The sequence below is a fragment of the Coffea arabica genome, chromosome 4c, assembly GCF_036785885.1.
Source record: "Coffea arabica cultivar ET-39 chromosome 4c, Coffea Arabica ET-39 HiFi, whole genome shotgun sequence".
NCBI classification, from domain to species: domain Eukaryota; kingdom Viridiplantae; phylum Streptophyta; class Magnoliopsida; order Gentianales; family Rubiaceae; genus Coffea; species Coffea arabica.
This window is the reverse complement of record NC_092316.1, coordinates 17,168,862-17,182,635: the sequence shown is the minus strand read 5'-3', so window position 1 is coordinate 17,182,635 and position 13,774 is coordinate 17,168,862. Positions and strand designations below refer to the sequence as shown.

General features: G+C 34.7%; 1 protein-coding gene across 5 annotated transcripts; it reads left to right on the top strand.

Moving 5' to 3' along the window:
* The first annotated feature begins 5,365 nt into the window (after positions 1–5,365).
* On the top strand, positions 5,366–12,527 carry LOC113740075 (putative DNA glycosylase At3g47830). 5 transcript variants are annotated; one of them, XR_003460393.2, is made up of 5 exons: positions 5,368–6,117; positions 7,436–7,636; positions 7,878–8,053; positions 9,814–9,891; positions 10,373–10,407. XR_003460393.2 is itself a non-coding variant. In XM_072046153.1 (4 exons), exons 1-4 carry the CDS (start codon positions 5,683–5,685, stop codon positions 12,324–12,326), a joined length of 1,116 nt encoding a protein of 371 aa, XP_071902254.1. In that variant the 5' UTR covers positions 5,366–5,682; the 3' UTR covers positions 12,327–12,527. The 5 variants fall into 5 exon arrangements, 3 of the variants coding, with proteins under 3 accessions (XP_071902254.1, XP_027123390.1, XP_027123389.1); XM_072046153.1 differs by lacking the exons at positions 7,878–8,053; positions 9,814–9,891 and adding an exon at positions 11,904–12,527 and having other exon boundaries at positions 5,366–6,117; positions 10,373–10,429; XR_011813126.1 differs by lacking the exon at positions 9,814–9,891.
* Positions 12,528–13,774: the final 1,247 nt, after the last annotated feature.

Genomic DNA, 13,774 nt, shown 5'->3' with positions numbered 1-13,774 from the left:
AGTTTCTTTGAAACTCTAGACAAAGAGGGGCAAGCTGTAGACACCAAATTTTTGTCAAATTTTGTGTTTTCTCGAATAATTTGTATTTGATGAGCAATTTATTTTATTGCATTTTTTTAAAGTGTATTTTTTTGTCTCATTTTTGTAGATTTATCCTTAAAAAAAAAAAAAAAAATCATTTGACAAAGACCCCTTGGTTCCCTCCTTATTCTCGGGGGACAGAAAAAAGGAGCGGCGCTTTTGGGGGCTCAAAAAAAAAAAGGACAGAAACATGACTCCCTCAATTCACTCTCTCGAGACACACACACGAGGAAAATCAGAGAAGAAAAGAAAGAAAAACTAACTCCACTCGGACTCTTCACTGGGGGTTCTCTCTGGAAAAATCGGAGAAGCCACACAAAAAAAAAAAAGAAAAAAAAAACACTCCAAGCCAATACATCTCTCGGACCTTTCTTTGCTCCCAACAGACAAAGCCATAAAAGAAGAAAGGGAACTAGCGGTCAGACCATTGGAATTTAGGAATTCCACCACAAAGCTCAATCAAGTGACTGCACTATCCTAGAGGTATTTTTTTCTTTTTCTTTTTTTTCGTTTTGTTTTTCACATTAAATTCATATTTAATTGCTTATTTTCTCCTGTTTTTGCTGCTTTGCATTGTTGTTGTTGGATTGTTAAAAAATTGGAAATGGCATGAACCAGATTAAGGAAAAGGAAATGTTTCTTGTGAATGCATGTTAATTGTTTGAAAAATTGCCAAAATGAAAAAAATGAATTTTAGGGACTGTTTTGCCTTAATGTAGTCTTTTATGGTTACTTACTTGTCAAACTAAGATGATAGTTGTATTGTAGAAGTTATAAGGAGGGTTTTGGCATAATTTTTATGATTTTTGGTGAAGGTTTGAGGGTTTTAAAAAATAAAAACTGAACTGATTTCTTGGCATTTTGACCACTTTCGGCTCATTTTTTATAAAAACTAAATCCGGAAATGGAATCTATGCGAAAAATCGAGTGAGGGAGTGTATTTTGGTGAAATTCGGTGACCGGAGAGATCGCCGGCGACCACCGGCGACGGCGGTCCGGTGGCGCCGCCACCACCGGCAGCCGCCATGGCCGCCAGCTGAAGCTGAAGCTTCGGCTGGCCGAAGAAGAAAGAAGAAACGAGAGAAAGAAGAAAGAAAAGAAAAGAGAGAAAAAAAAAAAAGAATTTGGGCTGATGTTTATTTTTCTGATGGGCCCAGAGTTAGTTTTGGTTGGGTTTTGAAAATGGGTTTTGGTTTATTTTTCTTTTGGGTTTCTGTTGGGCTAAGAGATTGGAGCCCATATATTTTGGTCGGGTTTGAGTGATAAAAGACGGGCTGGCCTGTGTGTTTGGTCTTGGATTTTCGGCTGGGCTTAGGTAGCATCCGGCCCAAATAAATAAAAATGATGGCCCAGTGGCCTGATTTGTTAAGGAATAAGAAAACATTTTAGCATATCAGTCCCTGTGCTTTCAAGTATTTTTCACTGTGGCCCAGAACATTTTAAATTCCTTTCAACTCGGTCCTTAAATTAATTGCACTTTGATCCCTGAATTTTATCTTTCATTTAATTTTGCCCCCTAAACTTTGGAAAAATATAATTTTTATCCCCAAAAGTTTTTTTTTGATTTTTGCAATTCAGTCCCTGATGAATTTTGACTCTCTTTATTATGATTGTTTCTTTTCTTTAATAACTAATTATGCTACTTTTGAATATACTTAACTTGTAATTTTTAGATTTGCTTAAATTTCTTTATGTTTGACATGTTAAGGTGAATTTGGTACTTTTATTATTTTCTTTTTCAATTAAATTGGTGCCATGATCCTTTTGTTCATTGTGAGTATAATTAGGACAATTTGACTCCATTTAGTCACCACTTCAAACGGGAGGTACTCCTATTTTATTATTTCAATGTCAATTACGTGCTCCTATGTGCTCCTATGTGTTCCTATGTGTTTATATATTTTATATGTTTTATTTATTGCATTTAAATGTTCATTTAAATTTTCTTATATTATATTTGTTTAGCTAATTTTTATAATGATTCGAGAGACATCTAGATACCTCAAAATGTAATAGATAGGATAACTAATTTTATTTTGTCATATTTTTCCCATTTTAGATTGTAGTTAGATTTCCCCGATGTAATAGATAGGTTGCGTGTTTATGTGGCTTATGTGTTATGTGTTTTATCCGCTTTTCTTAGGATTTTGGCATCTAGATATTATGTTTACGTGTTATGTGCTACGTGCTCTTACGTGTTTATTTGTTTTAATTTATGTTTTATTTGTTTCACTATGAATTGTTAATGCATGACGTCACCACACTAGTCCAACGCTAGTTGTGGCTTTTCCCTCTATTTACTTGCTAGTCCAACGCTAGTAAGGATTTTTAGAAATGGGCTAGTCCAACGCTAGACCCTTTAGGTCATCTTGCGCTAGAATCATCTTTGTGCGTTATTCACTACATTTTCATGCATACTTTCATTTTTAGGATTTTTTCTCATTTGCATGATATTCCCTATTTTATTATCCCCTACCCGCTATAGGTGCTAATCATGTCATTTAGAATTGCATCCCATTTAAGCTAGTTCATTTGCTTGTTCATGTTAGGATAATTATTTTTTTAAACATGGGAAATGGGTGATTATAACTTTCTAGTTTAAATACCCTATTAATCCATGTATAAGAAAATTATGTCACGAATTTTTTTTGCCTCCCGTACCCTTTATGTTGCATTCCCTTTTTCTTTGATCACTTATATATATGTATATAATTTAATTTCTTTTCTTTTATTTTCTTTTCTTTTTCATCATTTGCATCCTTGTGACACCTTCGAGGATTTATTTTGACCTTCGCAATTAATGCGATTGGTTCAATTAAACCCTTGAATGAACATGTTGTCCCTTGCGATATTTTTTAGATTTGCATTCATATAGAAAACATCCAAATGTGATAAATTAAGGGTTAGATTAGGAAAATTTTGACTAAACCTCGCAACTAGCTTAGACTAGGTTGAAAGGGTGCCTTAGATTTGAGTTAATCGAATCTTTGCCTTCCCTTTCTTCAACCGTGACTCCCGAATCCATTTTCTCTTGTTTTCAAAGACCTGGAGTTGTCAAAAAGGGTTTTATTTTGTTTTACTTTATTTTTTGGGTGACTTGGTACACCAAAACTCCATACCAAGTGGCGACTCCTGTTTTTTCTTAAAAACCCTTTTAGACTAAATTTTGGACCCAAATTGTCGCATTCTTTTTAAGTCCCATTCTAGGTCCCTTTTAACTTGTTTAAAAATAAAATCATATCTTTTATAAACCTCACACTTTATTTTTCTTTTCCATCGCGAAAATGGGGCGCGACACAATACATATGAGGTATTTTTTTATAAAATTTGTAATATTTTATTTTTCCAATCAGCTAAAAATATAATAAAAATCTTATTTTTCTTTTAAATTCATGTTCTTTAATTTCTTCTTATCCAAAATTCATTGTTATATTGTTGTATGTTCAATTTTGTAATAATGAGTGACTAATTATAACTAAAAACAAGTAGAACCATTATTGAAATGAACTGGAGCCACAGCTGAAATTAGAACCGATGGTCCCAAAATCGTCTATAAGTGCTGTTCCGATTCTACCTTTTAAAGAAATCGGACCAGCGGTTCTACAACGGTTGCCACCTCGACTTCCTATTTCTACTTCTAATCCTAAACTATACTAAAGGGAGGATGATCCAAAAGGGGCCAAGGAGGAACCCGAGGGAATTGAAGAGGTGATTAGGGAGAGGGAATGACCCAAAGGGTTGGGGGAATCTGGGAGACCAAGGCTTCATTTGGATAGGGAGAAAAGGACAGAAAAGAAAGTATTCAGAGAGAAAGGACGGTCATTTCTTTCATTTGGAAGTTTTAACAAGACAGAAGAGAAGTGAAATGAACGGATAAAAGTCTCCCTCCAATTGTTGAAAATTTTTCTGCCCAAAAGTGGAAAGAAAAGGACGGAAACTTGTTGGGTGCCAAAAGACATTTTTAATATGACAAGTTTGTCCTTTCAAAGCTGATACAAAAATTCATTATTCCCAATATATCCTAAAATTGATTTCTAAAAGCACCGCAAAGCTTTCTTGGTCATGTGTCCTATATTTTCAATACTTCCAGCAAGTTGAGAAAACTTGGCTTTCTTCCGTTTTTCACCCATAAATCACCAAACAAAAGGTATTTCTTTAACTCAATCTCTCTTTCTTTCTTTGCTTAGTCTCTAGAAAATTGCTCAGTCTTTGTTCGTGTAATAGAGGAAACCCATAAAGAGCTGATATGTTATGGGCAATTTCTTTTTTTCTTTTTTTACTTTCACATATTTAATTTATGTTAAATACAAAACCTACTAGTTTTCCTTTCTTAAAAATATTAGTATATCACTTTTAAATTTTACTTATAAACATTTATGTATTTAACATAAATTATATGATTCAGAGTAAAATGCCTATAAATAGCTAGTACTTTATTCATATAATAGAAGAAACCCGTAAAGAGCTAGTAAAAAGTGGGTAATTTCTTTTTTTACTTTCACGTATTTAATTTATGTTAAATACAAAACCTACTAGTTCCCATTTCGTAATAATGTTAGTGTACCACTTTTTGAATTTCACTTATAAACATTTATGTATTATTCAAAGTAAAATGCTCATAAATAACTAGTACTTTATTCATATAATGGAAGAAACTCGTAAAGAACTGGTATGTTATGGACAATTTTTTTTACTTTCAAAAACTTCATTTATATTAAATACAAAACATGCTAGTTTTCCTTTCGTAAAAATATTTGTGTAACGGCTTTTGAATTTTATTTGCAAATATTTATGTATTTAACATAAATTAAATGATTCAGAAAAAATACCCATAAAAACCTGGTACTTGGCTCATGTAATAGAGAACAACCATAAAGAATTGGTACTTTATGGGATATTTCTTTTTTTAAAAATATTTAATTTATGTTAAATAGATAACCTACTAAGCATTTCCGGTCAATATCAAAATCATATGTCAAGAATACCTAAAAGATACTACAAGGACTTGAGGCGATTTACATACATGCAAGAGAATCGAAGTCCAGCAAGAAATTTGTTTTATTATTCACCTTGTGGGAATGCTTATGCAATTGTTTTAAAAATTTGTCTTGTCCAAATATTCTATTTATGAGAATAAGAAAGCTAATTTTTGGACTTTGATTTACAAATTGAAAGGGCAAATATGTAAAGTTGTATTCTCATAAAATTCTTTTTTTTCATATCTCTCAAACTTTCAAATAAGAGAAAGATATTTCTTTTTTTTTCTTTTGTTAAACTCCCAAACGAAATATGCATCTTTTCCCTTCTTTTCTTTTCTTTCGTAAGCTATCTTTTCTTTTCTCTCCCTTCATAAACTCCCAAACTAAGCCTAAATTAGTATTGATCCAGACAGCGATCCTAACAGATGCATCATGCATATATAGTATATACTCGTTGGCGAAACTTTCCGAAAACTCTGAATTTTTAGAATGCAATCAGAATCGAATCCTTTGACCCACACATAAATAGAGTGTTAAAAGCTCGTGGCTGAGTTGTTGGCTTTCCCCGTTCTATCAATCCTGCAATGAGTTATAGGTTTGAGCCTGAAATCAGCAGACGAAAATGAAGAAAGGTACCAAAAGAAAACAACCGCTGAATAGTTCCTCATCATCTTCAATAACCAAATCCCTGAAAAGGTCGAAAACCATAGGTATAGGGAACACAGAACCATACCCAGACCACCCACGGCCCACCCCAGATGAATGCTTAGCAGTAAGAGACGCCCTCTTGGCCCTTCATGGTTTTCCCAAAGAATTCCTAAAGTACCGCGAGCAAAGACTAAAGAAAGAAAATCCAAGCTTTGAAAAGAATTCTTTGAAACCTGAGCCACCGGAGAAATTGCACGTTGAAGAAAAGAGTGATTCTTCAGGAAAGTCAGAAGGGGAAGAGAGTGTGTTGGATGGTTTAGTCAGCACTATTCTGTCACAGAACACTACTGATGTTAACTCTCAAAGGGCATTTCTTTCTCTCAAGTCTGCTTTTCCCACCTGGGAAGATGTAAGCCTTTTAATTTATCTATTTGTTTTGGATCGATGCTGTCAGTTCATTGGATTGAGAATTCTTTTGGGGGCTAGATTTAGTGTTTTTCTTTTTTTTTTTTTTTTTTTTTGAGCAATAACAATAGTAGTGACCTACTGGTGAGATGAACTAGATGGTAAAATCCCATATAGATTACTGGAAGTTAATGCAAGTTTCGCGCTCTCTGGATTTAACTGGCATTTGAATTTCTCACCTGTCAGTGGAAAGAGTTCTTAAAATGCTCTCCCCTGGCTAATTGGCTAATTGGGCTAAGACGTTTGGTTGTAAAATGTAGTTTTATGATTGTTGTGTCCACTTTTGTGCTAATTAGAGTGTTAGGCCCTGTGATTCAAAGTTTTATCTTGATAATTGGAACTAGATTGTCTCTACTGAAGTGTAATACTAGTTGGTTTGGTATTCAAAAAAACCCAAGTTTGCTGAGAGTTTTACTCTCACATGGAATGTTATGTGAAAAAGTCTGTAAGTTACATTGACTTTCGCCTGACAGAAACTCAAATGGGGTATTTAGCAGGATTATAGTAACATAATAATTTGCTAAGAGATGGATGCTTGGGCTAGTTGTGGGCTACTAATTGTAGTTTTTTTTTTCATGTACGTTGGCTGGATTGATCTATCCTTTCATGATCTATCGCAAGTTGCACATCAGTAGCCAAATTTTTTTCTTTTGGTTGAACTTGTTCTGCATTAAGTGGAATGTAATAATTACATTTTGATTAGGTTGTTTCTTAAACTTCTGTAGAAAAGTTTCAAACATTGCCATCCATTTTTGTCATTTTCACCTGAGACATTGTGCTTGACATCTCCTGCAAAATTTTTATCTCCAAATTATGATCCTTTTGTTTCTGGAGCTACATTTTCTGTAAAATGCTGGCACTAGGATAATAAGCACGTAGTTTCCAATTTAGAACATATGGTTGTCTTGATTAATTTTATAGCTTGATTGTATGTTGATTGGTTAGAGGAGCCCAATGTTGTTAGGCAACATCTTGTGGATTCCCATTGACTGTAAATGGCCTACTTTGGGTATTAGATTGGGTATTGGAGCATTCTGAAAATGCATCAAGATGAAGTTAGCCGAAGAATCCATGTATACTGATCAAATTTTTGGGTGAGCTTAATTCATTTTCTCATATAAGTACGACTCATGTTCATGGCTTTCAATTTGGGTGGCAATTTCTTTTTCAATTTACAATTTCTTACTCTGTATTGGCTTACTCTGCATGGATGAAAAATGGTAAACCAATATTTTCACTCATTAGCTTTTTAAATGGTTGAGGTTCTTGCTGCTGAGCCAAATCATATTGAGGATGCTATAAGATGCGGAGGTCTGGCACCAACCAAGGCTTCTTGTATTAAAAGTATTTTGAACTGCTTGTTCGAAAAGAGAGGAAAGTTGTGCTTGGAATACCTACGAGACTTGTCTATTGGAGAGGTCAAAGCAGAGCTCTCTCAATTCAAAGGAATCGGTCCCAAAACAGTAATACATGCATCTTTCCACCTTTTATTTTTGATTCTTCTGATTGTTATTTCCTGTAGATGATGATGGACTTTAGTTGAGTTGAGAAGTTGAATTCTCTTTTCATATGTCAAGGACTAGATGACTGCACTAACAGTATTGCCCAAAGGTGCTGAAGTAAAAAATTATTACAGTTGATAGGATTCTATGATGATGAATGTACATAATATTTAAATGATTCCTTTTCCGCCTTTTCCTGCAGAGGTTTAAGATCCAATACCTGTTAATTCTGGGGCCTTCTTATGTGACAAATAAAGAAATCCAGCCAGAACAATTTCTACTGACTTGGATTTGGCTGCTGCTTCAGAATTTTAAGCATTGCTAACGAGTAACAAGTAGTTGAAGTTGTGTCTGAAGCTTTCACAATGATCAAAAGATGTAATATTCTGGGCTTTGTCTTAATGATTTGGTCAATATGGTTAAATATGTATAGAGTTGCAAAAGCAAGTCTTTGGTATAAAATTTTTTGTAAAGACAAAGCTAGTGTAACGCAGTAGTTAAAGATTTATAATTCTTTTGATTTTTCTGTGCTTTATTTACCTAGTAGGTTTGTCAGGATAATTATATCTTATGAAAGAATTTGAAGAAGGTGCGATGGTAGCAACATGTATCACTCTTTCCTGAATATTTTGATAGCCTCTTAACTGTTGGTTTATTTTAAATGACTCTGAACCATATGACATGCTTTTTCATGCAATGGATCTGAATAAGTTCTTGTTGCTAGGATAGTTGAGCTTAAAATAATGGATCAAAATGATATTTATGTGATGGTGGCCTCAACAGGATTATTCCCTGACAGAATTGAGGAGAAAAATCAGCTGAATCATTTTACCAAAGTTAATTGACTTACCATTCTTTGAGAGTTTTATATCCTCTGGTTGTAGCATGGACCCTGTATGCATGAACTCCTTATGGCTGTTTCCATATTATTAGGAAACAGAGGATGACATGGGCAGGCCCTTGTCAAATTGCAAAGCAGAAGATCTTTATTTTGTTGAGACTGGGCTACAAAGACATTCATACCTATGTTACCTATGTTAGCAAAAGGTCAAAAACAAAGACATTCGTGTCTATGTCAGCAAAAGATCAAACTCTTTCAGATATTCTGCTGTAGGATCACAAGTTAAAATGTTCTTAACCTCTGTAGGTAACAATCCTTATGAATTGGGAATATCTTCTCCTAATGCTGCTCCTATCAGACAGAGTGACTATTGGAACTTATTAATAGAAAGAAATCCTTCTGCTAGGAACTGTAAAAATGCCTGTTGTTTAGTGAATTGTGCAAATGGATTCTAGCTTGACTAAAGGTGTAACCTCTATTGACTTTAATGTAGAATGGAAATGAATGTACTTCTGGTTCTCATGATTTGACATGTACTGGGGTGATATATTTGATGTCAAATTGGTATTCAGTTGGCCCCAATTAAAATTAATGAGAAGCAAAGAAACCAACCAATTCAAAAGTCAGGATCATCAAGATTGATGGGCGAGATTGAGTTTAATTGGCTTCAACCTACCATGTACAGCGGCTGGTCAGATTTAGGTGGATATCAAGAATTTAGGATTGGAGACTTCTAATAGGGGTTTCTTTCTTCTTTCGATTGATGGTCTTTGAGAAAGCCAGAAGAATGGACAGGTTAAGGTGGATCTTATTCAAACGTTAAGTATTCAAGGTGCAGTTCCAGTGATGTATGATAAACATCTAGTAAATATTTCTAGCTTTCAGGATAAGAAATATGATTCTAGAAGGTAAAAGCAGATTTGACTTCAATCACTTTTCTCATAAAAACAAGGGAGATTGAATCATTAATTTTCATATCAGTCCTATATGGATAGATTTGCTCAACAGTTATAAATAAATTTATGTGTTTAATGGTGTGACATAGAAATTATGAATGCTGTTGCATTGGACAGTTTCTGCAACAGCAACCAACTGCCAACCATAGATGCTTGATCTTCTAGGAGCAGGGATATATCATTGTTTCTATTCTGAGAAATGATGATTTGTTGCTTGATGTTATAGATTGTCTTTAGTAGATTTTAAAAATGCATTTTTACCATTTTATTTCGAATTCTTTTTTTTTTTTTACAAGTTTCTTTTTACTTACCACCTCCCTTTTTCTTAAATCCAATTTTAGGTGGTATGATACTTTCCTACAAGCCTAGGAGATCACGGCTGTATTGCTTTTTGCGGTGTGCCTATCGGACAGTTTGGGGTCATTTGATCTCTTCCTCTCCTTTGTTTGTTTCAATTTAGATTTCTGAGCTGCCACCCATTTAGTTTTCCTTAGTTTGGTTTTCTGCGGTCTTTGTTTCCCTGTTACAAGTCCCCCTTTGTCTTTCTTTTGCATGATATGCATCAAGTCGATAGTTAAAAGGTATATACTTTGATTGCTAATATGAGCCATATACGCAAGAAAAAGGCATATACTAATGCTTTTGGTTGATGCTTCTCGGCAATTGTTTAGTCTTCTTTTTAGAGCCGATGAATTTGAATAAAGATATGCTTGTGAAGTTCAGTTCGTATATAGTGCATCCACTAATAAGGCCCATAGAACTGGAATGTGTACAAAATATGGATCATGGTAGTTTGAAAGAATGTCTACATTCTTTATAGTTCCTAATACAAACTGTTGAAAATAAAATCACGGAGGTTGCTGTTTGTCGGTGGATTTAATGATCTTATGTGGATAACAGGTGGCATGTGTCTTGATGTTTCATCTTCAGCAAAACGATTTCCCTGTGGACACTCATGTGAGTATTGCACTTTCCTAAATCTTTTTCCTAATCATTGCAAATTTAACATGTCAAGCACTTTTTTAGGTATTCCAGATTGCAAAGAGCATTGGATGGTTACCTGTGTTGGCAGACGTAAAAAGGGCATATCTTCATCTAAATTGCCGTATCCCAAACAACCTAAAATTTGACTTAAACTGTCTCTTGTTTACTCATGGTAAGGTCTGTCGACAATGCTCTAGAAAAGGAGATTACAGGCTGAAAAAGGAATCTAAAGATGAATCCTGCCCATTGCTTACCTAAAACACTCTGAAACAGAATAGTGTTAAGATATGTCTAGACATCATTCTCATTCTTCATCTTTGTAATTAAGCACATCCACATGGCTGTTCCTTTCTTTCAATTGATCAGGAAAGAGCTCTATTTGATGAGAATGGGATTCTGTTTAGCTGCTTGTCATGGACCATTTCTTGATACATGACACAAGTTGGAGCCATATCTACATTACAGCCTTATGCATTTAGCCTTCATGCTTGTTTGATCTTCATTATCAGCAAAACAGAGACAAGAAGTTCATTGCCTTAGCTATCTGATGCCTTCTTGTAATGACTTGATAAAAATCCTTTAATTGGAAGACTGAAAGCAGGGATTTAATTGAAGTGGGAGTTGCAGGGAGTGTCACTCCACTACAACACATTCCATTGTGCTCTGACTTGTCATAAAGCTTAAGGTACATGGTACAATGAGCCACTTGCGCAGATGGAAACAAATTTGTCTTGCTGGCCATTATAAATTTCTAGTATACAAGCACTAACTTAGTTTAACTGAAAATCAGATAGTTGGCTGTAGAAAATAGTGTTTCATTCGTCAAATAGATATGGCCATAGCTTTGAGACACTAAGTTGCTAGATCTGCTTTCATCATCGTCCACACTAGAAATTCTGTTATTTCTGGCATGCAACTCAGAAATTAGTGGTTCTTTTTATCACGAAACAGTTTCCTATTAAGTTGAGTAAGACCACCTATTGTGGAGAACAGTAATATCTTTTTGTCAATTCTCTACTTTTTTTTTCGGTTATTCTTTGGGGAGGAAAATCACTGTGTTATTGAGATTCGAATATTATCTCTATTGACAATTTGATATGGTAGGAGTTATTTGAAAGATAGCAGCATTGTTGTGCCGATGGATCTCATGTGATTTTAACTTTTGTTCGGGATGATGGTATATATGCTGTTTGATTGTTGAATTGCGACTTGAAAGTTATATTGACTATTAAAGTAGCACTCCATTTCCTGATTTAGGATGGACGAGGACAGTTTGATGAATATTTATTCTAAAAGTGGTCAAGTCTTAATCCTGTAAAGCACCAGTTGTAGTTGTCTGCATTTGGAACCTTCTTTCTTTTACTCTGTAGTTTTAACTCCTTAGTAGGTTTATGTATATATGCACGAGTCAAGTCAATGTCGAGATACCTGAAGGTTTTCATATCAGGCAAGAATCAAGAATATGGGCCAAAACAGTGCAATCTCTTTCCTCCTTTCACCCGCAAGGAGTTGTGTTGATTACTTCTCTTGTGATACTCCTGTTGATAATAAAAGATTGAAACTCTTTGGCTTTGAGATAGATTCTTGCCAGAAGAGTACCACTGCTCCTAGATCTGAAAGAGATGAAAGTGTAAGTTCCTCAGACACCGTTTTGTCTCGAAGGCCGACAAAAATCTTCCAGGAAAGGGTTGTATATCTGTTGATTCATCAAAGGTTGTACATTCTAGGACTGATGAGCTGCCTAAAGCCGCAGGAAATCCTCTGTGTTCCATTGAGCTTCAGAAGTACAAATGTGAATTCTGTTCCAAGAAGTTCACAAACTCACAGGCCTTTGGAGGTCACCAGAATGCTTATAGAAAGGAAAGGCTGATGAAAAAGGCATACAGCTTCAAGCCAAAAGGGCAGGCTCTAATGCCAAAATTTTATCTTTTTCTGACTAGCGATGCTGTAATCTACCATTATTCTCCCCGAGATCTTGGAGATCTGCCTTTCTGCCTTTCTGTTTGCATTGTTGGTAAATCTCAGATATATAGTTTTGCTTCTCTAAATCAACATCAAAACTTCGATGGTCTCCATTTCTCACATTCTAAAGCTCTTTCTCGACACTGCAAATTTCAACTGTGAACTGGATAGCAACATGCGGACTCGAACAGGATTAGAGGGAATTTCTACTTTCGTCTAGGCAGCATGAAAAGGAGAAGGTTTCTCTTTTGGGCTTTTTTGGGGGGTGGGGAAGATGCTGCCTGATTGTAGCCAACAATCAAAGCTAAGCATCCTAAGGTGATAGCATTTGTCCTGGAACTTTTTTATCTTCTCCAGAAGTTGTCTTTCTTTGGAATAACAGGCTTGTGTGTGTAATCTTTCTTCTTAACCCTGAGAAACAAAATTGGGATGCAATCATGTGTGCACTTATCATCTTGTTTCATAAGGGGAGTTCCATTTTCACACCCTCCAGCCTCCCTAGCCTATTTCTTCCATCCCATTTATCTTCTAAAAATTTAAACATGTCCTTAGCAATCATAGATCATGAGAATTCCCCAACTTGGGTAATCAATTTTAGTATAATGTCAACGATAATGAAGTAGCAGCTAATTTTGTCAACCTGAAGTTGTAGTGATAATCAGCGATAATCCTTGATATTAAGTGTTTTTCTCTTCCATTAGAAAATGGGAAGGAAGAAACAGGGAGGGAAGATGATTGAGGTGAGAATTACACCCTCTTTCAAATGCCTGGTTCTCCTTAGAAAGTTCAAATCCTTTTGGTGATCATGAGTATACAAATTACAAAATATTCTCCTTTGAAAGTAATAAGAACAAACTAGATTCTAAATTTTGCAAAACATATTTACTTTTCTTTAATATTTCATTCTTTTTTTTTTCTTTACCCTTCTTCCTTCCTCCTTTCCAAATATAGCAAGTTCTTCAATTTGTGTTAATTGACTTCTCATGGTAATCCCTAAACTATTTTTAAATTCTTGTAAAAGTAGTATCATTTGATACTTGCTCTGGTCACCATTTTGGTTAATCTATATTAATTTTTTTATTACAATAGAATATTATTGTTTTTCTTACTAAACAAAATGTGAGAGAAAAAAAGAAATTAAAATTTTAAGTGGATGATAAATGGATAATGAGATGATCCACACCCATCTAAGATTATATCCATTTAAAACTAACCTGTTCTAATTCATTGACTAGACGGTATATATGATTTGATCCTATTATACTGATTATCCAATTATGATCCATCCAAGTCCATCCAATTCACTGATTTTGATAGCTCCAATCTATAACTACCTACATTATGAGTGTTTGCAAA